The sequence below is a fragment of the Alnus glutinosa genome, chromosome 14 (assembly GCF_958979055.1).
Source record: "Alnus glutinosa chromosome 14, dhAlnGlut1.1, whole genome shotgun sequence".
NCBI lineage: Eukaryota > Viridiplantae > Streptophyta > Magnoliopsida > Fagales > Betulaceae > Alnus > Alnus glutinosa.
Window position 1 is genome coordinate 3017298 of NC_084899.1, and position 27135 is coordinate 3044432.

A 27135-nucleotide genomic window follows, 5' to 3' on the forward strand; every position below is an offset into this window, starting at 1 on the left:
TAATTTTTAATAAATTACTATTAAATTTTGATCCAATAATAATTTTAAAAGCCAGCCAAATCATTTTTAAAAAAACACTAAAATTATATAAAAAAAGACTTCTAGCATTACTCTGAATGAAAACTTCACCACTCTCTTTTTCCTCGAAAAAAAACCATACGTACTCCTTAACCCTAAAATGGTTTTATTTGAGCAAATTGCAAATGCAAGGGTTGACTCGTTCGAGAACAAGAAAGTAAACTTTGAACGATTAAACTTTGCCGCTAAAACTGAAAAATTTTGCTTTCAATAAAAAAAAAAAAAATGTTTTGATACACGTAAAGTACTACTTGAAGTTGAAATAGTTAATTTTATTGATAAATGATAATGGTTTAAGACAACAACAATGAAAAAGCCCTGGTACAACATGTTGAACGTACGGACGTTTTCCTCGTTGCATTTGATTGAAAAAGCATCAAACAGTGGATGTCAAAGTTGAAGCATTCTTCTTCTCTCCATAAACGAGCGGTTGGTTGCATCGGAGCAAAACCTTCAGAACCTCTTTCATGGAGGGCCTGGTAGAAGGCAGAGTACCTGTACAAATGATTCCAAGTTCGAAGACACAACACATTTCATCCAAGTAACAGAGTTCCTTCACCTCCTCATCCAAGGCATCAACTATTGGCCCGCCTTCTTGAAACTGTCGCCATGCCCATTCAGCAAGGGATGTGTGTTCATCACCATCACAAGCTTTTCTTCCAGTTGCAAGCTCCAGAAGGATAACCCCAAAGCTATAAACGTCAATCTTCTCATTGACTCGTGTCGTGCGAGCATACTCTACAGTAGTTCAAATTCACGACAAGAAGATATAGAAGAAAAAAACTAAAAATCCTGCCGATAGAAAAAGGAGACAAACCAATATCATAATTATCAAAATGAAACTTGGGAAATTTGATGTCACACACCTGGAGCTATATAGCCGAAAGAGCCGGCCACATCTGACATTGTAGCAGATTCTCCCTGCTTGATCAACATCTTGGCCAGACCAAAATCAGCGATTTTTGCATTAAACTCAGAATCTAAAAGGATGTTGCTTGACTTCACATCTCGATGAACAATGGGTGGTGAGCAGTCATGGTGCATATAGGAGAGCCCCCGAGCAGCCCCAACTGCTATCTGAAACCTCCTAGGCCAATTCAGGACGACATGTTGGACTGAACCTGAGATAGTTGATGCTCTACTACTCTTCCTATGCAGCCATAGATCCAAGCTACGATTTTCCAAATACTCGTAGACAAGAAGTTTTGAATGACCACTGGAGATACAGCAGCGCAACTTCACAATGTTGGCATGTTGAATTGAACTCAGTATTTTAACTTCTGTAAGAAATTCTTTTTCAAGCTTTTGTTCTGGCTTTTTGTTATTCCATATCCTCTTAACAGCAACAATATCACTTGAAGGATTAACAGCAACACGGTATACCTTCCCTGATCCACCAGAACCAATCATGTTATTTTCTCTGATTCCTGACAAAATGTCAGATTCTGTGAAATTTAGCCTCTGGAATGAAGTGAGCTCCCACGTCAAATCCAATCCATGCTTTCTCTTCATATACTTTCCAACCACAAAAAATGAAGCTAGCAAACCTAGTAGAATTGCTATAACCAAACCTATAATCCAAGCAAGTAATTTGAATGAATTTTTGCTTGAATTTTGGTTTTTGGAATTGCATTTGGCAATGTTAAGTGACGGCCTATTAGCACAGAGACGAGGATTGTTCAAGAAGCTTCTGGCATATGCATCATTTTCGAATTCACTTGGTATCCTCCCAGTCAAATGATTCGAAGAGAGATTGAGTGAAGTGAGCTTCAGGAGGCCAAGTTCACTTGGAATTTCACCAAACAGTTGGTTTTCTGAGAGGTCCAAAACAGTAAGTCCTGGTAAAGAACCAAATGCCTCTGGAATTTGTCCAGAGAATGCATTTCGGCTAAGGTTTAGCATATTTAGCGATTTCCATGATAAAAAATCTGATGGAATGGAGCCTGAGAGTCGATTCTGATTAAGAAAAAGAGTTATTAAAAGAGGAAGAGCTGTTAGTTCTCGAGGAATTGTACCGTTTAAGAGGTTATTGCCGGCGTCAAGATACACCAAATTCCTCCAGGAAGATACTCCCGCCGGAATATTACCCGAAAACTTGTTGTGACTGATCTCTAATCGAGAAAGATTCCAGGACACTCTCTCAGGAAGCTCACCTGTAAATGAATTGTTGCTTAACATCAAGATGCTCAAATTGAATAATGTCCATAGGCCACTAGGAACATTCCCAGAAAACCTATTATTATGAACATTAACAATTATCAAATTGTTGCAATTTTCAAGCGACTGGGGCATTTCACCACTAAGGTCGTTGTTGAAAGCTACCACTCCTACCAACCTTCCATTATCACCTAAGTGTTGTGGTAGCTGGCCAATAAGCTTATTGGACGACACCTGAAACTCATTAAGCATAGAATACCGCCCAAGGTCTGGAGGTAGAGTACCTGATAAATTGTTGCTAAACAAATTAAAATTTATCAGCCCCGGAAGACGGCCTATGCTATCTGGAATTTTTCCAGATAATTGATTTATAAACAAAGCCAGACCCGATAGTTTGGTTAGTCTTCCAAAATCATCGGGTATTGTTCCGGTCAAGCTATTCTCGGATAGATCAACAACATCTATATTTAAAGCCTCAACCACCCGAGGAATTTCGTCGGACAATTTGTTTTTGTAAAGGTACACTATGCTTAAATTCTTCAGCAGAAACAAACCGCTTGGGATTTTACCGCTGAGATTGTTCCTTGACAAATCCAAATGCTCCAGTGCCGCCATTTCTCCGATCGTGTCTGGGATTTCTCCGACCAAATTGGAGCCTGCCACCCAAAGATACTTTAGTTTCTTCAACTTTGTGAACTCCGAAGGAAACCTTGCTGGCATGATCGTAGTTATGTAGGCCAATTGTAGTTGTTCAAGATTGAACAAGTTGCCAATTTCTGGCGGGAAAGAACCGTTAAACTGACACGCGAAAAGCTGAAGTGACCTCAGCTTTGTTAATTGCCCGATAGATGCTGGGATGTTTCCGGAGAAGTTGTTAGCTCCAAGGTTGAGCAGGCGAAGTTGAGCCATGAGGTGAATGTCATCAAGGACTGTTCCGGCTAAGTAATTCTGCGAGAGGTCGAGATATTGGAGATTGGAGCATTTGTAGAGGGCTCGTGGGAACTCATTAGAGGTTATATAGTTGTATGAAAGGTCAAGGGTTGTGAGGTTCTTGAGGTCACACATGAAGGGTGGGACTGTTCCGGTGATATTCATGTTTTTGAGGGATAGTCTGGTGACTAAGCCATGGGTGCAGTTGATCTCTGGCCAAGAACAGTGGGAGGAGGAGTTTAACGGGGTCCAGTGGCCGAGAGGCTGTGGGTTTCGCCAGTGTTTCTTTAGGTTCAGTAGGACTGCTTGTTCTTGATCATTGAGCTCAGAGTTTGCATGACTGAAGAGGAGGAGGAGGAGGTGGAGGAAGGAGATGGTGTAGAAAGAGAACTGAATAAGCGGTAATAAGGTTGTTTTCCTCATGTCGAGGTTGAGTTCGGCAGTTCTGGTTTGAACTCGATCGGCTCAACGATGGGCTGAGAAGCGGGATAAAACACGGTACGAATGGCACAATAACGAAATCAGCCCTTATTTATTTAACGTCTTATCAAAATAAAAAAAAATTCACGTGTTAGCTAGATTAAAATTAAATAGAAAAAATACACTTTACTATCCGTACGAAGATTGATCCCTTTTGCGTTTTAGCCTTTAAAGTTTTAAAAAATGAAATTCTAACTCTCACAAACTATTAAATTGTGACAAGTTAACTCATCCATTAAGTTTTTCCATTTTTTTGAGCGGAATGTCGAGTATGTGCGCCACCCGTGACTTTAAACACATAAACTCTCAAAAATACCCCTCAGGAAAAAATACATGTTAACCCCTCCCCCAGCCATTTTGGTGTGGCCAAACTAGTACCCCATGGGCTGCATGTGGAGGTGATTTTTCATCCTAGTCCAGCTAAATAGGAGTGGTCGAGTCACCTTCGAACCATTTAAAAGTAGTTTTGGCCACTCCCATTTGGCCATTTGAGGGTGGCTCAACCACACCCAATTTTTTTTCTTTTTGTTTCTATTTTTTATTTTTTTATTTTATTTTATTTTATTTTATTTTTTTTGTGTTACACTTTACCCATGGACATTTTTGAGAGTTTAGGTATCTGACATGCAACACACATGAGTTGTGACTGACATTCCGTCTAAAATGACAGAAAAACTTAACGGATGGATTAATATGTTATAGTTTGGTAGTTTGTGAGGCTCGCATGTCACTTTTTTAACTTTGAAGGCTAAAATGCAAAAGTGGAGGTAAAATGTATTTTTCTAGGGGCATTTTTTTGAAAGTTTAGGTAGTTAAACATCATGTGTAACATTCGTACATGACTGATATTCCTTTTATAAAGACGAAAAAGCTTAACGGAAGAGCTAACTTGTCACTATTTGGTAGTTTTTGGGGGTCGAATGTCATTTTTTAAATTTTAGAGGTTGAAATGCAAAAGTAGTCATACTTCAAAAAAGTAAAAAGGTATTTTTTTTATTTAAATAATTAAATTTATTAACTTAAGCTTTTAAGAAGATGAGTTGCCCAACATACCAATGTCAATTTTTTTTTTCCTCGAATGTATATAACTAATAGAAAAAAGAAAAGAATAAATAAATTCTTTTTTCGTATAAAATTAGTAGAGAGTTAATCCAATGTATTTGGTGGAAACCATCAGGCTAGCTAATTAATCCAATGTACAAGAGAAACGGTTATAAATAGGTAATAACCACAATTACAATCGCTCGTACACTTCTATGAATCATCAATTTTACAAATTTATCATTGGATTTGCTCATCCACTGTATGGAAATGTACAGAAAATGGGCAAGATGGTGGTTTCTAACATCTCAATATATATAGTAAGCAAATCATGCAAGCTAGAGTAACAAAATGTCATATATATGCTTATTGAAACCTAATCTACGTAGTTGTTACCAACATCAACCTTACAATATTTACCTTAGAAATTAAACTTAAAATCACAAACTCATATGTAAAATTACAAACATACAACTAATTACACAATAGCTAACTATAAGAAAAGCATGCTTATAACAACATATAGAATAAAATTGTGGTAGGAGGTTACCTCTCTTGAGCTAAGGGGGTGACAAAATTGGGGTTATCGGATGTAAGAATGCTTAGATAGGCCTCCCATGCACGCATAAAAGGGCTGAGGTGGTGAATTTTAATTGCTTCTAGACTGTCATTCAAGCTCAAGGATCCAATGATCGATGGCAGTTATGCATCGAATGTTCGAAGTGGGGTTGATTGATCAATGACAGCTGTACATTGATCGTTCAACTTGAGATCAATAGTTAGAGATTTGAAATTCATTTTGAATATTTATTTTGTTAATACACTTTTGAAAACAATTTATCATGAAGCATTGGTTATGCATGGATATTTTAAATATTTTGTTGAGGATTAACTTTTTATTTTTTTTATATGTAAATTATTTTAAAATATCTGAAGATCTCGGAGTTTGTACACTATCTTTATACGTATTTTTAAATATTTGGTACGTGTCTAAACGGAGTGTTACAAAAATATGCACGTTTAGCTTATGTGTGCCATTTTCGGTTAATGTTGATACCAATAGCTAATGGAGAAGTCCTTCTACTAATTTGAGGAGCTCGATCAACTTTTATAAATAGTAGCATATCTTCTTCTTTTTTTTTGATTTTTTCTTTTTTTTTTTTTTTTTTTTTTTGTTCCCCGGTCGTTGTTGAGTGTTTAACCCCTTCCTCAACGTTTTGGGTCATGTAAAAACCATTTTTTCTTATAACCTTTCTGTTTCATTTCACAAGTATTATAAATATTTGGTAATTCACTTATTCCAAATCCCACCTCTTCACAGCAACAATTTCGCGGGAAGGACTAATAGCAACATGATATACCGAGATGTGTTACATGCACATTACTTGTACATCTTTTGTACACTACTTTTTTAAATCAACCATTAGATCTATAAGACCAACATGTGAATCTTTACGGGTGCTACAAATTCAATAGTTAATTTAAAAAAGTGATGTACAAAAGATGTACAAATAATGTGCAAAAATCATTTCTCTACGTCAAATTCAATACATGCTCTCTCTTTCTGTAAGTTCTGATGACAAGGGATGAAGCTTTGCTTTAAGCCTTTCTTATTGGGTCCATTTGCAAAGATAATGGATCAAACTTTGCCAAAGCCTTCCTACACCTTAGGAATTTGTAAAAGTCCATAAACTAATGCTGCATCGATATCTGTATATACACGCGGCGGTGGTGGAGTCAGAATTTTGATTTACAAGTGGCAAGATTTAAAATAAAAAAAAATTGAACGAAAATTAATTAAAGTATAACTAACAAAATAAATAAACAATTCAACAAATTTTAATTATAGTTTAAAACATTTAAATGTAACTTGCAATTTATTTTGTCATGCCTAACGTTAATTTATCTCGTTGTCCTCAACGGGTTTTCATGTTACATATTTGTTAAATCTACCGTGACACATGTTCATTCAAAATTTGATTGGAACTCAATGAAATATTTGTTATTCTCCTCCAATAACTATAATTATATATTTCATATAACCAAAATATTTAACAATACATATATATCATAAACAAATAATTTAAATTTAAATATAAAAACTTACATGGACATTTTTTATTATTTAATAATAAACTTAAAAATAAATTAGTATAAAAATTTGACTACATACATGAAATTTTTTAAGGAAGATAAATTTCAGTATTCTTCAAAATATTCAAAACCTCTTTCATGGAGGGCCTGGTAGAAGGCAGAGTATCTGTACAAATGATTCCAAGTTTGAAAACAAAGCACATTTCATCCAAGTAACGGGGTTCCTTCACCTCCTCATCCAAGGCATCAACTACAGGGCCCCCTTGTTGAAAGTGCCGCCATGCCTATCAAATGAGAGGATTGAATGAATAGAAGAAAACTAATTTTCTGTATATTGAATAATGATCTGAGTACAATCAGAAGGTTTATATACAAAACAAGAAATACACGTGCCTAACTATATTCTAATTAACTGACAGCTGTATAACAGAAATACAGATAAGAATTAAGCAAAAACAAAAACACGTGCTATATACATCAATACTCCCCCTCAAGATGGACTGTGAATATCATGAACAGACATCTTGGACAAAAGCTTATGAAAAAGAGAGTTCCCAAGAGCTTTAGTAAAGACATCTGCTAGCTGATTTTGAGAGGAAACATGGAGCGTTTTGATGAGACCAAGCTGAATTTTCTCACGAATAAAATGGCAATCGATATCATTGTGCTTGGTACGCTCGTGGAAAACTGGATTTGCTGCAATGTGTAAAGCAGCTTGACTGTCACAAAACAAAGTAGCTGGATGAGGATGCTCAATCTGAAAATCATGAAGTAAATTGAATAACCACAGGAGCTCACAACCAGTAGAAGACATGGAACGGTACTCGGATTCTGCAGATGATCTAGAGACCGTTTGTTGTTTCTTGGACTTCCAAGAGATTAAGGAAGTGCCAAGAAACACACAAAATCCAGTGATGGACCGACGAGTATCATAGCACCCTGCCCAGTCGGCATCACAAAAGGCCTTAAGCTTTAAATCAGATTGAGCAGAAAAAAATAAACCTTGACCAGGAGCATGCTTCACATATCGAAGAACCCTGTAGGCAGCATCAAGGTGAGGCTGTCTAGGCTTGTCCATGAACTGGCTTAAGGTCTGGACAGAATAAGTCAAATCTGGCCGAGTGAGGGTCAAGTAAAGGAGGCGACCAATAAGCCTTCTATAAGAAGTAGGATCAGGCAAAAGAGTACCAGCATCTCTAGAAAGCTTCAAATTCTGTTCCATGGGAAAAGAAACTGGTTTAGAAGCTAACAAACCAGAATCTTGGAGGATCTCTAATGCATACTTTCTCTGTGAAACAGAAATACCCATGGAGGAACGAGCAATCTCAAGACCCAAAAAATATTTAAGTGAACCAAGGTCCTTGAGACAAAACTTAGCATTCAAGTCTGCAATGAGAGAATTAACTGCGGCAACATCATTGCTAGTAATAGCAATATCATCAACATACACCAATAAACCAATGAAGAGAGAACCTTGAGCTTTAGTAAACAAAGAGTAATCCGCTTTTGATTGAGAGAAACCAAGATCAAGCAATGCAGTAGAAAGCTTATAAAACCATTGCCGAGATGCTTGTTTCAATCCATATAGAGATTTGGTTAACTTGCAAACTTTAGACTCCCCCTTACCCTTAAAACCGGGAGGTAAAACCATGTAAACTTCTTCATCTAAATCACCATGAAGAAAAGCATTGTTTACATCAAGTTGATGTAAAACCCAATGCTTAGCAGCTGCAATAGCAAGAAAGGTCCGAACAGTAGTCATTTTTGCGACAGGAGAAAATGTTTCATGATAATCCAATCCTTCACTTTGAGTGTACCCTTTGGCAACGAGACGGGCTTTGTATCTTTCTATACTACCATCAGCCCGATATTTGATTTTATAGACCCATTTACATCCAATTGGATGCTTGTTTGGAGGTAAATCTGTGACAACCCAAGTGTTGTTTTCCTCAAGAGCTGCAATCTCTTTGCTCATAGCATCACGCCAATGTGGATGCTTGACTGCTTGATGATAGAATTAAGGCTCAACAGTAGAGGAAATAGAGAGACAAAAATGTTTGTAGGAAGGAGAAATATGATCATAAGAAATGGAAGAAGACAGAGGAAAAAGAATACCTGAAGAGACTGCAGAAGTTGAATCTGAATCCTTAGAAACCGAAGGGGGTAATGTAGAAGCCATGTGACAATGATACTGCTGCAGGTAAGTTGGAGGATTACGAATTCTGGTTGATTTGCGAAAATTGGCAGTGGAATCTGTGGGAGGTAAATCAGAAATTATAGGAATAGAATCTGCTATAGGAGAAACAGAATCAGAAACAATTGGAGGAGAAGTAGGAGGAAAAACATGAAGATCAGAGGAGAGATTAGAGGAAACACCAAATGAAGGATCATCAAAAGGAATAGGAAAGGACACAGAAACAGGATCATGAGCAAGGGAAAGCAAGAGTGAAGGAGAAGCAAAAGGAAAAATGTTTTCATGAAAGATAACATTTCTAGAAACAAAAACAGATTTGGTTTGAAGATTGTAAAGCTTGTAACCTTTAGTGGCATAAGGTTAGCCAATAAAGATACAAGGAATGGCACGAGCATCAAACTTAGTTCGATTTCGAAGCAAAGTAGATGCATAAGCTAAGCAACCAAAAACCTTAAGATGGGAATAAGAAGGAGGTGTGGAAAACAATAGCTCATGGGGTGATTTATTAGAGAGATTAGGAGTTGGAATTCGGTTAATGAGGTGAGTAGCAGTAAGGACACAATCAGCCCAAAATTCCAAAGGCAAGTGAGCTTGAAAACGCAAGGACCTAGCCACATTTAAGAGGTGTTGATGTTTCCTCTCAACAACAGAATTTTGTTGAGGGGTTTCAACACAACTTAATTGGTGTATAGTTCCTTGGTGAGCAAAAAAATCTGACATTTGGAATTCAGCACCATTGTCAGATCGTAAACACTTTATTTTGAGCTGAAATTGAGTGAAAACTAATTGAAAGAAAGCTTGAAGAACAGAGCGAGTTTGTGACTTGTGTTTCAGAACATGTACCCAAGTAAAACGACTAAAATCATCAACAATAGTGAGAAAGAAAATAGCACCATTTATTGATTTAGTGGAGAAAGGTCCCCAAATATCACAATGTATCAAATCAAATGGGGAATGAGAAACAGAAGTGCTACTTGAAAAGGGCAACTTATGTTGCTTGGCAAGTGGACAAACTGTACAAACATTGTCTGAATCACAAGAAATAGAAGGTTCAAGTTGATGCAACAAATTTATTCTAGAAGAAGAAGGGTGGCCTAAACGATAATGCCAAATATCAGCATGTGAAGGAGTCTTTATTGAAGTAGAGAAAATCCGAGATTGAAGTGGAAGCAACTGAGAATTGTTTACAGAATCCAGCTTAGATGAAGGCAGCAAGTAGTATAATCCATGATGCTCCTTACCCACCCCAATCGTTTTCCAAGGGCTCAAACTCTGTATAAAGCAAAAACCATAGAGAAAAATGAAGCAACAACATATTTGTTTAGTGAGTTTGCTTGCAGAAAGTAAATTAAAAGTGAAAGAAGGCACACACAAAACATTAGTAAGAATGAGGGTTTCAGAAAGTTGTACAATGCCTATATGAGTAACAGAAGCAAAAGCACCATTAGGTAATTGAACACATGTGGAGACAACACTAGTAATTTTGGTGAAAAAGGAAGGAGAACAGATCATGTGATCTGTAGCTCCTGTATCAACAATCCAGGGAGTCTTTTGTAAAGGATGTTTCGAAGAATGATGTGAAATGGTGGAAGAAAAAACAGAATGTATTGGGTTGAGAGTGAAAATACCAGATGTGAATGGACCTGTTATCTGAGTATTCGGATTAGCAGCCGAATGAGCAGAAGCAATGGGAACACCACTTGGACCAGCAGGTTGAGCAACAGACTGATGCTGAATAAAAGCCAACAACTGCTGACATTGTTCAAGGCTAATAGGAAGCTTTGGAGGTGGACATTCAGATGAATCCAACTCTTGAACCTGATTAGCAGAGTGAGGTGAAAACTTGTTCTTGGTGAATTTGAAACCAGGGGGGAATCCGTGAACCCTGTAACATTTATCAACCGTATGGCCGTTGATACCACAATGGGAACAAGTTGGCTTTTCTTTACGATTGTTGAACTTGATAAACTTCTTCTGAGGTGCAGCATCGGCCTTTGTCATAAGAGCAGCAGTCTCATGAATCAAAGGGCTAGCTGAGATTTCCTTTTGACGTTCCTCTTGTACGATCAAAGAGAAAACTTTATTGATCGGGGGAAGAGGATCATTGAGAAGAATTTGGCCTCGGATATGAGAGTAAGAGTCATCAAGGCCCATCAAGAATTGAAATACACGATCTCTGTTATTCTTTTCATGTATAGAACGCATACCTTCACACGTACAAGAAGGCATTGGATCATAGTTGTTGAGCTCATCCCAAATACTCTTGATTCGGGTGAAATACTGACTCACGGATGAGTTTTCTTGGGAGAGAGTGGTGAGAATTTTCTGAAGTTGAAAAATTTGTGGACCATTACCTTGAGAGAATCGGTCCTTCAAATCTTGCCACATTTCCTCACAGGTAGTGATGTAAATGATGCTAGAAGCGATTTCCTTTGACACAGAATTGAGAATCCATGCAATAATCATGTTGTTGCATCTAGTCCAAGAATGATACAGAGATTCATCGTCAGGGGACGGCTTTGGCAGAGAACCATCGATAAACCCAAGCTTGTTCTTCGCGGTTAGGGATACGATCATGGAACGACTCCATGTATTGTAATTCTCTCCAGTTAAAGGCTGAGAAACCAGCACAGTACCTGGATTGTCGCCATTGTGCAGAAAAAATGGACTTGCAGAATTATCGACAGGAAATTGAGAAGAAGAAGAGGATGAAACAGCCATTGATGAAGTTTAGAAGAACTTTCACAAAAAAGTGAAGTGCTTTGATACCATATCAAATGAGAGGATTGAATGAATAGAAGAAAACTAATTTTCTGTATATTGAATAATGATATGAGTACAATCAGAAGGTTTATATACAAAACAAGAAATACACGTGCCTAACTATATTCTAATTAACTGACAGCTGTATAACAGAAATACAGATAAGAATTAAGCAAAAACAAAAACACGTGCTATATACATCAATAATGCCCATTCAGCAAGGGATGTGTGCTCATCACCATCAGTAGCTTTTCTTCCAGTTGCAAGCTCCAGAAGGATAACCCCAAAGCTGTAAACGTCAATCTTCTCACTGACTCGTGTCGTCTGAGCATACTCTGCAGTTCAAGTTAACAACAAAAACTAAAACTGAAATTCCTACTGAGGGAAAAGAAGAAGACGCGCGAATTTCGAACATCATGAATTCATGATCAAAGTGAATCTTAGAAATTTCATGTCACGCACCTGGAGCTATATAGCCGAAAGAGCCAGCTACAGCTGACATTGTAGCAGATTCTCCATGCTTGATCAACATCTTGGCTAGACCAAAATCTGCGATTTTTGCATTAAACTCATAATCTAAAAGGATGTTGCTTGACTTCACATCTCGATGAACAATGGGTGGTGAGCAGTCATGGTGCATATAGGAGAGCCCCCGGGCAGCCCCAACTGCTATCTGAAACCTCTTAGGCCAATCTAGGACGACATGCTGGACTGAACCTGAGATAGTTGATGCTCTACTACTCTTCCTATGCAGCCATAGATCTAAGCTACGATTTTCCAAATACTCGTAGACAAGGAGTTTTGAATTATCACTAGAGATACAACAAAGCAGCTTCACTATGTTGGAATGTCGAATTGAACTCAGTATTTTGACTTCTGCCAGAAATTCTTTTTCAAGCTTCTGTTCTAGCTTTTTCTTATTCCATATCTTCTTCACAGCGACAATTTCACCAGATGGATTAATAGCAACACAATATACCTTTCCCGATCCACCGCTACCAATCACATTATTATCTATCAGTCTAGACAAAATGTCAGATTCTGTGAAATTCAGCCTCTGGAATGAGGTGAGCTCCCACGTCAAATCCAATACCTGCTCTCTCTTTCGATATATCCTAATCACAAGGAATGAAGCTACCAAACCTAGTAAAGCTGCTGGTAAAACAATAATCCAAGCAAGTAATTTGGATGAAATTTTGCTAAAATTTTGGGGTTTGGAATTGCATTTGGCAATGTTAAGTGACGGCCTATTAGCACAGAGACGAGGATTGTTCAAGAAGCTGCTAGCATATGCATCATTTTCAAATTCACTTGGTATCCTCCCAGTCAAATGATTCGAAGAGAGATTGACTGAAGTGAGCTTCAGGAGGCCAAGTTCTCTTGGAATTTCACCAAACAATTGGTTTTCTGAGAGGTCCAAGACAGTAAGTCCTGGTAAAGAACCAAATGCCTCTGGAATTTGTCCAGAGATTGCATTTCGGCTAAGGTTTAGCATATTTAGCAATTTCCATGATAAAAAATCTGATGGAAGGGAGCCTGAGAGTCGATTGTGATCAAGCAAAAGAGTTGTTAAACGTGGAAGAGCGGTTAGTTCTCAAGGAATTGAACCATTTAAGAGATTATTACTAGCGTCCAGAAACACCAAATTCCTCCAGAAAGACACTCCCGCCAGAATTTTACCTGAAAACCTATTGTGACTGATTTCTAATCAAGAAAGATTGCGTGACAATCTCTCAGGAAGCTCACCTGTAAACAAATTGTTGCTTAACAGCAAGCTGCCAATATTCAATAATGTCCATAGGCCATTAGGAATATTCCCGAAAAACCTATTATTCTGAACATCAAGAAATATCAAATTATTGCAATTTCCAAGCGACTTGGGCAGTTGACCACTGAGGTTGTTGTCAGAAGCTACCACTCGTACCAACCTTCCATTATCACCCAAGTGTTGTGGTAGCTGGCCAGTAAGCCTATAATTGGAGGCCACCTGAAAAACTTCAAGCATAGAGTACCGCCCCAGGTCCGGAGGTAGAGTACCTGATAAATTATTGTTGAACAGTTTAAGATTTATCAGTCCTGGAAGACGACCTATGCTATCTGAAATTTTTTCAGATAATCGATTTTTAAATAAACTCAAACCCAACAATTTGGTGAGTCTTCCGAAATCATCGGGTATTGTCCCGATCAAGTAATTCTCGGAGAGATCAATAACTTCTATGTTTGAAGGCTCAACCACCTGAGGAATCTCCCCAGACAATTTGTTTTTGTAAAGATATACTATACTCAAATTCTTCGGAATAAACAAACCACTCGGGATTTTCCCGCTCAGATTGTTCCTCGACAAATCCAAATGCTCCAGTGCCGCCATTTCTCCAATCGTGTCTGGGATTTCTCCTACCAAATTGGAGCCTTCCACCCAAAGATACTTCAGTTTCTTCAGTCTTGTGAACTCCGAAAGCAACGTTGTTGTGATCCTCGTCATGTAGGCTAATTCTAGTCGTTCGAGATTGGACAAGTTGCCAATTTCTGGCGGGAAAGAACCTTTAAATGGAACCTGGAAGAGTTGAAGTGATCTCAACTCTGTTAGTTTCCCGATGGATGCTGGGATGTTTCCGGAGAAGCTGTTGGCTCCAAGGTTGAGCAAGCGAAGCTGAGCCATGCGGTGAATGTCATCAAGGACCGTGCCGGCGAAGTAGTTCTGCGAGAGGTCGAGGTATTGGAGATTGGAGCAGTTGTAGAGAGGTCGTGGGAACTCATTTGAGGTCATATAGTTGTATGAAAGGTTAAGGGTTGCGAGGTTGTTGAGGTCACAGATGAAGGGTGGGACTGTTCCGTTGATACTCATGTTTTGGAGGGATAGTCCGATGACTGATGAGCCATCGGTATTGCAGGTGATCTCTGGCCAGATACAATGGGAGGAGTTTGATGAGGTACTCCATCGGCTGAGAGACTCTGGGTTTTTCCAATGTTGCTTCAGTTTCAGTAGGACTGCTTGCTCTTGATCATTGAGCTGAGAGTTTGTGTGGCTCAAGAATAGGAGGTGGAGGAGGATGGTGTAGAAAGAAAATTGGATGCATTTTAGGGTTGTTTTCGTCATTTGGGGGTTGAGCTTTAGTTCTTGTTTTAACTCTGATCTCAACATTGCCCAAAGGAGCCATTTATAAATTGAAGTAATAGTCAAGTCAACGTGACTCTTAATTATTATATTAGTTACTAAAATATGGACTATAATGTTATATTACAAGTGACTAGCTAGATTTGAGTCTTATTTTTGGTGGTATAATGTGAATGCGAAAATTAATTTTTCCATTCGTTAAATCCTTTATTTAATGGCTTTCAAGTTTTTTTGCAGTTACATTAAACATGCGATTTTCTAAACAACTCATCTATTGAATTGTCTAAAAAATTATCATTTTCAACTACTCCTTTCTTAGATTGTGTGCCAAAAAATTATTGGGCCGGGTCATTTTTGGCCTTTTCTCAAATGTTAGGTTTTATTTTGCACTGAAATATTTATACATAGGTTTTTGTTGGGATGTTCCTTTATTTTATTAATGAAATTTCACTTGCCCAAGGCCACCCTTGTGTGGTGCCACACAGATAGTTTGCTCAACAACAAAAGAGCCAGGCTAAACGTGCGTGTAACCGAGGGAAAACTATATACTTTTATTCATGAACTTACACTTTAATTTCAATGTTATCCTCAAATTTTAAAAAGTTGTAATTAATTTCTCAAATTATTAGCCCCCTTAGTGCTGCCATTATAATTTTTTGTTAACTTGCATTGCAAACACATGAAATGTCCATTATACCCTTTATAAAATGTGTGAAAATAATGCCCTTGAATTAAAATAAAATAAAAAATTCTACAAAGACCAAATCATAGCCGTCCGCCCTGGGTCTCCTCTTCCCTAATGATTGAGTCTCTATATATACTATGGAACACACAAAGTATAGTTAATGCTTTAACACATGGAACACACATGTGCATAGTTAATATTTTAGCATAGTTCAGTAACTTTAGCACCCAAGTTCACATGCACCACACTCAAGAGATATAAAAAGAGTGGAACATCGCTATCATTACAGATGCAGACAAATAAAGGGGGAAAACAAGCCCCACAAATAGCACATAAAGATAAAATAAGGCCCAAAAGCCAAACTTTTTGGAACCCACTGTCTCCAACCTCTATTTAATCCCATCAGTGACCGATCAAACTCATCTATCTTCAACCCATCTATCTCCAATTCTGAAACAATTAAAGGATACAGAACCAATTCCGACATTTCAAGAGAACAGAGTAAACCCTAAACAAAAATCTGTTCTACATACTAAAGGGGGTTCTCAACAAAAAAAATCTACATACTAAAAATAGTGGAACAAAAACCCCTAAATGGTGGTGACCGGCAAACCGGCAAAGAAGAATGAAAAAGAATGACGAACAACGACAATACCGTCGACGACCGGCGTGACTCGTGGCCGGCGAAGCAGACGATGGGCTGAGCAGCGTGACCGGCGAAGCAGATGATGGGCTGAGTAGCGTGACCGGCGAAGATACGAGTGACAGCGTGATCGGCGAAGAAGACCGTGAACTGGCGAAGAAGACGACTATGGCTTTCGGGGAACAAACTGTGCGATAATGGATTGTGGGGGAGTAACTGGAGGGTTTTTACTGTTGGGGTAAAATAAGTCAGCCCTAAAATTTACTTAACTCTGGTCAGTCGACGTGCCCAACCCAGATGACGTGGAAAAACCAAAAAATGACCAAAAAATAATTTGAAAACAAATATACACGTGTCAATTTTTTACTAGGTCTGATGTGTAAGGCTAACAGATTCCGTCGAAGGGGTTGACGAAAAATTGACCGAGGGAGCAAAATGTAATTATGACATACCACAAGGACCTCTCAGTAATTTTTTCAACCATAGGGAGTAAAAAATAGTTATGGCATACCACAGGAACCAACGGTGCAATTTTCCCTAAAATTAATGTTTCCTTAATTCATGAGCCAAGGAATATATTTAATTGTTTAATTTATATTATTTTAAATATAAATTGCTTGATGCTTAAACCTAAGAATAATCATTATATTTAATGGTGTGTTTACAATAATATCCAATAATGCAATGTCTATAAAAGTTCTGGCTAGTAAAGTCTTGGGATTTAAGTGTGTCCTTGTAACCTCCCTCACTTTCTTGAAAACTCACCTAGTTCCACCTTGGAGAATGATGTTTACCCCATTTAGTATTGGTTTGTTATATTCTTGGGACCATTTATGGGCATCTATAAAATTGTTAGATGTTAATGAAGTCGCAATAATTATGATAATTTTGGAAGAGCCAAAGCATCCCAATTTTGAATGATAATTGCATCAAGATTACACACACGTAATTATCATAATAATTTTGAGAGAGCTACAGCATCCCATTTTTATTGATAATTACATCAAGATTACACGTATGAACATCGTAAAGAATTTTATTAGATGTTCATGAATTGCAGCGTAATTATTATGATTTTTGGAGAGCCACAACATCCTAATTTTATAATATTTACATAAAAGTCGTACACATTTGAACTTCATATAGAAAAATTAACATCATGTTGTAATTACTCATAAATTTAATTGCTTATCCCCAAAGTGACGTTTTTATTTTTATGACTTAATTAGAATAAGATAACAAATTTAGGATTAAAAGTAAAGTTTATCTTAGGCCCATAGGTACGGAGAATTTATTTATTAATGTTTAAATTTATTAGTCTTATTAATAAAGGGTAAATTTCATGCATGATGCAACATTTGCCCACAGGTATGTTGAAATTTACTATTTACTATTAAATTGGCAATGACTAATTTAAAATAAAGTTATTTCATAGTATTAAATTATTCTTTTGTTTATTTTCTTGGTTATTACAACTATTCCTATCACTCTACTTTTAGTAGTTGTATGTTACAATATTTTATGCTAGTAATTTTTCTGACTAGAAAAAGGCTTTTACAGTCTCAAAAATATTTTTAATCGCATTATGGGAATGAAGGATATGATACGTTAGCTTAAGTTCCTAAATGTTGAAATTATTTAAGTCATTCTTGGTATATATTTCATTTTGAATTCTTTCTTCTGATTATGGTATTTTATCTTGTGGCACACATAAGGATAATTGGTTAATTAAAGGAATTTCTAACCATGTGTGTTCAAGAAGATGAAAGAATCCAGAAAGTCTTTACATAGTTACTCATGTTAAGGTAAAGACCAATAAAGGTAATCGTGCCCAACATTTAAAGCATGAGAATAAGGTGCAAATAAAGTGTTTTGGCAGTCAAGATACCTATTTCTCCTGCAATAAAGAAAACATAAGGGCATATAAAGAAAAATTGCATGAAGTAAGATAAATGACTTGAAATGAAGAAAATCTTATATATCTAGTGTGTAGTGAATCTCCTTTATTGACTCCTTTAAATATGTTGTGGATTGATTCTGATTAACAATCCACATTGTCAATACAATGCAAAGTTTTCTTAAAATAAATAACACGTGTTTACAATTGAAGGTTATTGGGATTTATAGATTAATTTTAAAATTCAGTTCTTTTTAGACCTCAATAATGTTTTAAATATTCTATAATTTTCAAGAAAAATTTAATTTATATTTTAGCTTGTTAAATAAAATTTCAATTTTTAACATGAAATTTTTATTTAGGGTGGAATATTAGTTGATGGTTTATTAAAATTATTCTATATCACAACTTTGAAGCAAATTTATTGTTTATTTCTATATATTGATGTTGACGTAAAGTGGAGTCGTGTGAATGTAAAATGCTCTTATTATGTCATTGGAGATTTAAATATATCTCCATAAAGAAAATAAAAGTTAATAAATAATAATTTATTGACTTTGGTATTTGTGTGGACTGCATAAGGGAAAGCATACCAACAAGACCACTAAAGATGCTAAAGAGAGCCTTTTGAAATTCTTGAGATGATGCACATTAATAGGTGTTGACCTTTTCATACTCACTACCTAAATGGTCAGATATATATTTTTTTTTTATCTCTTTTAGTGATGACCATATAAGATTTATGTATCTCTATCTTCTAAAATAATAAGGCTGAGGTATTGAATGTTTTCAATACTTAGAAGGTAGAAGAAGAGAAACAACATGAAGATCATAAGATCTGATATAGGCAAAGAGTATTATGGTAAGTACACACAAAAGGGGAATTGATTAGTAATACTAATCTTCTATTACACTTATAGAGTAAATCCCTGAAGACCGTTGTGTATATGTTAAACATGATTCCATTTAAAGTTGTTCTTAAGACATCTTTTAAAGTATGAAATAGATGAAAGCCAAGTTTAAATTATTTACACATTAGGGTTGCCTTACTAAAGAGGGGATTTACAATCCTCTCCTAAGGAAATTAAACTCAAGGACAACCATCGGATCTTTTATAGGCTATACAGTAAACTATAAGGGTTTTTATGTTTTATTACCCTTTCATATAATTCTAGAGTTGTTGATTGTAAAATTTCTAGAGGATGTTGAATCTAGTGGAAGTGTTTATCCTCAAAGGTTTTACTTAAGGAAACACGAGAGTTGACTAAAGGTTCTTTATATGAAGGATTTTTGATTGTACTAATGGAAAATCAAATTGATTATCCTAAGCTACAATCAGTTTTAGAATTATCAACTCACGAAAAACAGGTTCAGTTTGAATCTACTTAGACTTTGCAAAATGCAGAGGAAGTAGAATTAAGAAAATCCTATAGAATAAGAAGATCAACAATTTATAGTGATTATGTTGTATACCTCAAGAGTCTAATTTTGATGTCAGACCTAAGGATGATCCAAATTGTTTTCACAAGTCATGAGTAGAGATAACTCCACACTGTGGTTCAATGCCATGATGTAAGGGATAAATTCATGGCTAAAAAGTCAAGCTAGACTCGTAGCCAATGGTTTTACTCATAAATAATGCATTGATTATCATGAAACACTCTTTCCAGTGTCGAAGAATGGTTCATTAAGATAATCATAACATTAGTAGCTCATTTTGACCTAGAGCTACATCAAATGGATGTGAGAGCAACTTTCCTGAATATGGATCTTAAGTAAGAGGTTTATATGAAACAACCAAAAGGTTTTATAAATAACAATCAGAATGCTTCAAAATTAAATAATTCTATTTATGTGGGCTGTGACAGATCTCTCATCGGTGATATGCTTTTTACAAGGTTATTGCTTCATTGTTTATTGAAAAACTTGTTAATTAGTATATATAACTTAAGGTCAGTAGGAGTAAAGTAATCTTTCTAGACCCATATGTAGATATTATTTTTGTAAGTGGTGATTTAGGTTTGCTACATGAAGTTCATTTCACAAAACTTTGAAATGAAGGATTTTGGTGAAACCTCTTATGTGTTTTGATATAGAGATTCACTGAGACATAAAGAACATTAACATAATTGTCTCGGAAGGTCTACATTGAAAAAGTTTTGGAAAATTTTAGAATGAAGGATTTTGCACCTTCAGTAGCAACAAAAATGAGCATATTCAATACAGATTATTGTCCCAAAATGTATTGGAACAATGGCAGATGAAAGGTCTTTTGTAAGCATCCGCATTATGCAACCTAATGCAAACATAGACTTGCACTAGACTTAACCATTGGACTAACAGTAAGATTATTGGGTCAATAAAGTGCTGCAAATAAAGTCTTGTGGTATACGCAAGGAACTAAGAAGTACAACTTAACCTAAAGATACACTTACCATTTGGTGGTGATTGGTTATTCAGATTTTGAATTTTGCTGACTGTATAGATAGTAGAAAGTCTACTTTATAGTATATATTTTCTTATTGAGGGATATATCCTAAAGATACAGTAAGCAAACTTTAATTGCTACGTCTACCAAGAAAGTTAAAATTCTTGCATGCTATGAATTTACTACACAAGCATGATGGATGAGACATTTTGTTAAAAGTCTCAAGATTGTCGATTTATAGTTAGATCATAAAGATATTCTGCGATAATTCAACTATAATATTCTTTTATAAGTAGAAGCAGAAATAAATATATCAACATCAAGTATCTCAGTACGAGAGAACATTAAAGAAACATAAAATGTCTATTAAGCATATAAGCACTGAATTAATGATTGCGGAACCAATGACTAAAACTTTACCGGTAAAGAAAGTATAAAGTCATACGGAGTATATGAAATTCATTAATTCAATTTTGCTTTGTCTCTCTCTATTTGGTCTATAGACATGAAGTTATTGTTAATAAAGTTTTGTGCACATTTGTTACCTTATCATGGGGATAAATTTAACGTTGAACCAGAATAACTTATAGGAAGTTTATTCATAAAGTTTAATTGCTCATATAATGCTCATTTTGGGAATATGATATATGTATGTAATGCATGGAAATGACAACTTATTATATAAAGTTTTATCACCATGATTCATGTGTAGTATTCCTTGAGTGAGTGAGAGTATTTCATGAATAGTTGGAATAAATAAAGTAATGGTCATATTGAAGAATCGAACATTATACGGAATTATATGTGTCATAAGAGCTAAGTGAGAGAATGTAAGAAATTACATATGTGTCCCTATGCCACATTTAATAGTTGTATCGGTAACGGCTAAATAATTACTGTAACAGTAATTATAATAATAATTGTATTCAATATGATTTAAACATTTTTTATATTCCACATTATGGTTAATGATAATAACGATTTTATATTTATGTTTCTGATTTAATTCATTGATGGAAGAAAGAAAATCAACTAAATAATGAATATGAGGGGACCCTGGCTTACCTATATAAAGAGTCATGTGTATCCATTTATTAGCACATGTAGGCATAGGTCAGAAGATCTTCTCTCTAATTTTATGTTTTTCAAAATCCATGTTGTTGCAGAAAAATTTATTTGTTTCATTTGAACAAAGCAGTGGCTAGAGGTATTTATAATTATTCCGCTGCTTATTAAAATTAGCATTTGATTTATATTATGCTAACATGGTGGATATAACCTCAAAATATTCATAGTAATCAATGCTCACAAGAAACACCCTTATGTTTTTTATCCTATGATTCAATGAGCATAACAATCAAGTCAGCAAACATTAAAAAAACATAAATATAACTTATTCATAACTTAATGTTAATGGCGTTGTTTTGTGTTGAATATATTAACTATAATATATATATATATATATATATATATATATATATATATATATATATATATATATATATAAAATTATCTCTCTCTCTCTCTCTCTCTCTCTCTCTCTATATATATATATATATATATATATATATATATATAAAGGTTGCACTCACTTACCTAAAACCGCTATTCGCATCCGCACATGCGAATAATATTTTTTGCTAACTACATTCACATGTGTAGATAACAAATACAGTTAATATCTGCTTGCATATATACTCATAATTTTGAGCATCTTAAAATTATTTTAACTAAACATGATTGCCTAAGGAAAAGGGTGTTAGCACGAAAAACTATAAAGCAAATAATGTATCAATCTCCCCATTCCTTGAATTTCTTCATTTCACATTAAGCAAAGATTGCATTGAATAGGCTCCTTTCTATTTCATTTGGCCAATTTTACCCCCTAAAATAAAGGACTATGGCTAGTTGAACATCAAATTAAAGAAATATGGTCGTTCGCATTCTTTTGGAAATGAAAGTCATGTGATAATACTATCACATTTTAGTAGCTAACATAATTAATGTCATGTGAGCTGTCACGTCAATTTGTAAACGTAATAATTGTCGTATAATCTATCACGTAACGTGACAATTCACATTTTAATGCTGCCACGTTAATTTGTAAGAATTTTATATTAAAAGTTATAATACCCTTAGTGATAATTATAATAGATCTTTTATATAGACTCAAAGTACAAAGAGATAATTGAAACCTAAAAAATAGAAATAATATCTCATCAACCCTTATCAAAATCCTAAAGATTCTATCACATCAACTAAACCGAACATCTCACCTTATGATATACTCTATCATGCTCCATGAAACACATGGTAATTTGTAAGATTAGCATTTTTTTTTAAAAAAAAAGGTTTAAGACACACGTAAAATATTTGAATAATTAGTGATTTTTTTTTTATATGCCTAAGATAATGTAAAACAGACTCAAGAAGAAAAAGAATGTTGCTCTAATACAACAACGTCATACATGTAAAAGGGAATCTCCTCTATCCAAACCTTATCTAATACAACAGACTCTTAAAGGATTTATATATAGAGAGTAAAGTAATGTTACTCTTTACACTTATTTATTATATTCATTTTACGCCGACTGATGTATCGTGTTTTAAGCCACTTAAAACATAGCACGCCAGCCGATGTGAAATGTGTGTGAAGAAAATTAGGAAAAATATACAGACCCCCTTTGAACTACCACGCAATTTGCGATGTCTCCCCTCCCTCCCAAAAAAAAAAAAAACTACTAAGAAATTGCAATGCACTCCTTTTGTCCCGCAAAAACACAAAAATACTCCTATAAATTTGAAAAAGAAAAAGCCACATTGGCCATGGGTTATGCATGCACGCAATTTTTTTTTTTTTTTTTTAAATCTAATTTATTATTTTTTTTAATTAACTGTATTTTTGTAATTTTTAACGAATGTGGCATGTTGTCTTTTAATGACACTCTTAGAAAATAGACGTGATACACATATTTTTTGTACATCTTTTTTATTTAAAATTAATTATTGAATCTGTAGAATTTAAAGATTAAATATAATTAACTTAAATAAAAATTACAAATTAACTGTATTTTTTGTAATTTTTAATGAATATGGTATGTTGTAATTATTGAATTTGTAGAATTTAAAGATTAAATATAATTAACTTGAAAAAATTACAAAAAATATAGGGAAAATTGCACCGTTGGTCCCTGTGGTATGCCATAATTATTTTTTACTCCCTATGGTTTAAAAAGTTCATAGGAAGTCCTCGTGGTATGCAATAATTACAAATCGATCCCTGGCGTCAAATTCTGTTAAAATTATTAACAGATTCCGTCAAATGCCACGTCAGCGACACGTGTCGCCAATAAGATGGCGACACGTGTCCATCTTAATAAAAAAAATATAAATTTATTAAAAAATAAATAAAAAATACTTAATTTTTTTTTTTTTAAAAAAAAAGATTAAAATTCAAAAAAAAAAAAAAAAAAAAGTTGAAAGGGTGGCCGCGCTCCACCCCCAATGGCCGTAGGGGGTGGCCTTCGGGCCACCCCTGGAAGATCTGGGGGTGGCCTTTATTTATTTTTATTTTTTAAAAAAAAATAAGTATTTTTATTTATTTTTTAATAAATTTATATTTTTTTATTAAGATGGATACGTGTCGCTAGCGTGGCATTTGATGGAATCTGTTAAAAATTTTAACAGAATTCGACGCCAGGGATCGATTTGTAATTATTATATACCACGAGGACCTCTTATGAACTTTTTAAACCATAAGGAGTGAAAAATAATTATGGCATACCACAGGGACCAACGGTGCAATTTTCCCAAAAATATATAATACATATAAAAAATCATTTCTCTTTAAAAAAAAATAGATAACACTCTTAAAAAACAGCTAGTTTAAAAGAATTCCTACCAACCACCGACGGCGTAATACTAAAAGTCGATAGTAGAAATCATGGGAAATGATAGACAGGGGACGGTTGTCCGTCCCCTGTCCATGTTTTAATATTAAAATAATATATTATATAAACAAAAAATCAAAAAATCAAAAAGGATAAATGAAAAAAAAATATATAATATATTATTTTAATATTAAAAGATGGACAAGGGATGGACAACCGTCCCCTGTCTATCATTTTCCAATAATCACACTTATCCAACTGGAAAAAGAAGAAGATGTCGACTACAGTTAAAAAAAAAAATCCAAGTGAAAAACCAAAAGCAAAAGCAAAAGCAAGTTGCTTGACTTGACTTGACTCGGCCCTCAGACAAGATTTTGTCGAAGTTACCAGGCATTTAATTTTTGCCAATTTTTAATTTTTTGGGTTTGTTTGAAAAATATAATGCAACACCAAAAAAAAAATATAAAATCAAAAAAGAAAAGAAAAGAATGATAGATATGATCTCAAAATATTCATAGTAATCAATGCTCACAAGATATACCCTTATGTTTTTTATCTCATGATTTAATGAGCATAACAATCAAGCCAACATACATTAAAAAAAACATAAATTATAAAACCAACACACACACACACACACACACACACACACACACACACACACACACACACACATATATATATATATCTTCATTATTATTATATCTCTTCACACACTCACCTTCTCGTTCTCATCTCATTATTATCACTTGCTTCCGTTTTCCAATCTTTAAGCCTTATTAGAAAGAAAAGTTCATTGATGGATTACCTTCATTATTTGCTCACAAAATTAAAGATGAACTTGTTGATCCTATCACTGGATCTATTGATTATGAAGACTTAACTTATGGTGATTTGTTTTCAATTATTAAAAAACTTGGCATTAAAATGTGTGTTGATCAGAAAATGATAAGACAACAATTAAAAAATGCTAAAAAAGCTAAGTATGAAATGAGTAATTTCTGTGAACAATTTGGTTTGCCTCCCATTACTCCCTCTAGGAGACATAGAAAGAAACCAGATAAGTTTCTAAGAAAAAGATCACATCATACTAAAAGACGTTATGTTAAGTCTGAAAGACCTAATAAAATATTTAGAAAGCATAGGCGGTCAAAAAATGTTAAACCTTCTAAAGGGAGATGTTTTAATTGTGGTAAAAAAAAAAAAAAAAACACACACACACACACACATATATAAAGGGTGCATTCACATACTTAAAATCACTATTCGCATCTGTACTTGCGAATAGTATTTTTGTTAACCGCATTCATATGCGCGGATAGCAAATACGAGCAGTTAATATCTGCACGCATATACACTCCTAATTATGAGCATCCTAAAATTATTTTAACTAAACATAGTTGCATAAATGCACTAGCAGCAGTTACCCAACCATTTTCTCTAAATTTAGGGAACAAAATTACTTTTTGCTTCCCTATAAAAAAAATTTCACAATAAATTCCCTTACCTTTCCCTATATCAATTAAATACTCTTTTTTACTCTTATTTTACTCTTTTTTCTCTTTCCTACTTTTTGTCATTTTATTCTACCAACCAACTATTTTTTCTCTTTTTGACTTCTTGTCAATTTTTTATTATTATAAAGTATATTGGGTAGCTACGATGCTACCCAATACATAGGGAAACATTGTAACTACCCAAAGGAAGCATGTATAATTAGGACATTTGCTATGGGAGCTATTTTGAACCTTTTTCTTAATTTTTTTTTAATTTTAATTTTAATTTATATTTAGGGAAGGGAATCATTATAGGGCATCTACTACTAGTATTTTAAGGAAATGGTGTTAACGCGAAAGACTAAAAAGCAAATAATGTATCTCTCCATTCCTCGAATTTCTTCATTTCACATTATGCAATGATTGCATTGAATAGGCTCCTCTTTATTTCATTTGGACAATTTTAACCCCCCCCCCCCCCCCCCCCCCACACACACACACACACACAAAAGAAATATGGTAGTCCGCATTTTTTTTTTTGAAGATGAAAGCCACGCGAGAGTTCACATTTTAGTTGCTAAGATAAAATAAATGTCAATGAGCTGTCACATTAATTTGTAAACGTAATAATTGTCGTAATCTATTACATAACGTTGCAATCCACATTTTAGTGTTGCCACATAAACTAACATGTTAATTTATAAATATTTTATAGTAAAAATTGTAATACTTTTAGTGATAATTATGATCGATCTTATATATAGACTCAGAGTACAAAGAGATAATTGAAACTTAAAAACTGTAAATAATATCTCATCAACCCTTATCAAATCCTAAAGATTCTATCACATCAACTAAACCAGACATCTCACCTTATGGTATATACTCTATCATGCTCCATGAAACACACGGTAATTTGCAAGATTAGCATGTTTTTCTTTAAAAAATAAAACATAAAAGAAAAATTGTTGTCGCCACAAGCAACAATATATAGGGCAATAGTAAAGAATTTGGCGGTGGTAACTCAATGGTCACTGAAAAGATCCACCGAAAAAATCAAATCAAAATGATTGCAAATACTCAAATGATAAATTTTGCCGCTAAAACTAATAAATTCTGCTTTTAATAAATAAATAAATAAATAAAAGATTTAAGACACATGTAAAATATTTGAATAATTAGTGATTCTATTGATATGCCTAATATAAAACAGACTCAAGAAGAAAGAGCATGTTGCTCTAATG

At 34.6% G+C, this 27135-nt stretch overlaps 1 protein-coding gene and 1 pseudogene across 1 annotated transcript; both read right to left on the reverse strand.

Annotated features, from left to right (window-relative positions):
* Positions 1–335: 335 nt before the first annotated feature.
* Positions 336–3588, reverse strand: LOC133857495 (receptor-like protein kinase HSL1). The gene is made up of 2 exons (XM_062292763.1): positions 945–3588; positions 336–816 (listed from the first exon to the last, which is right to left on the reverse strand). The coding sequence occupies exons 1-2, from the start codon at positions 3586–3588 to the stop codon at positions 455–457; spliced, it is 3006 nt and encodes a 1001-aa protein (XP_062148747.1). The 3' UTR covers positions 336–454.
* Positions 3589–6869: 3281 nt separating this feature from the next.
* Positions 6870–20365, reverse strand: LOC133857496 (receptor-like protein kinase 5; annotated as a pseudogene).
* Between the last annotated feature and the right edge of the window lie 6770 nt (positions 20366–27135).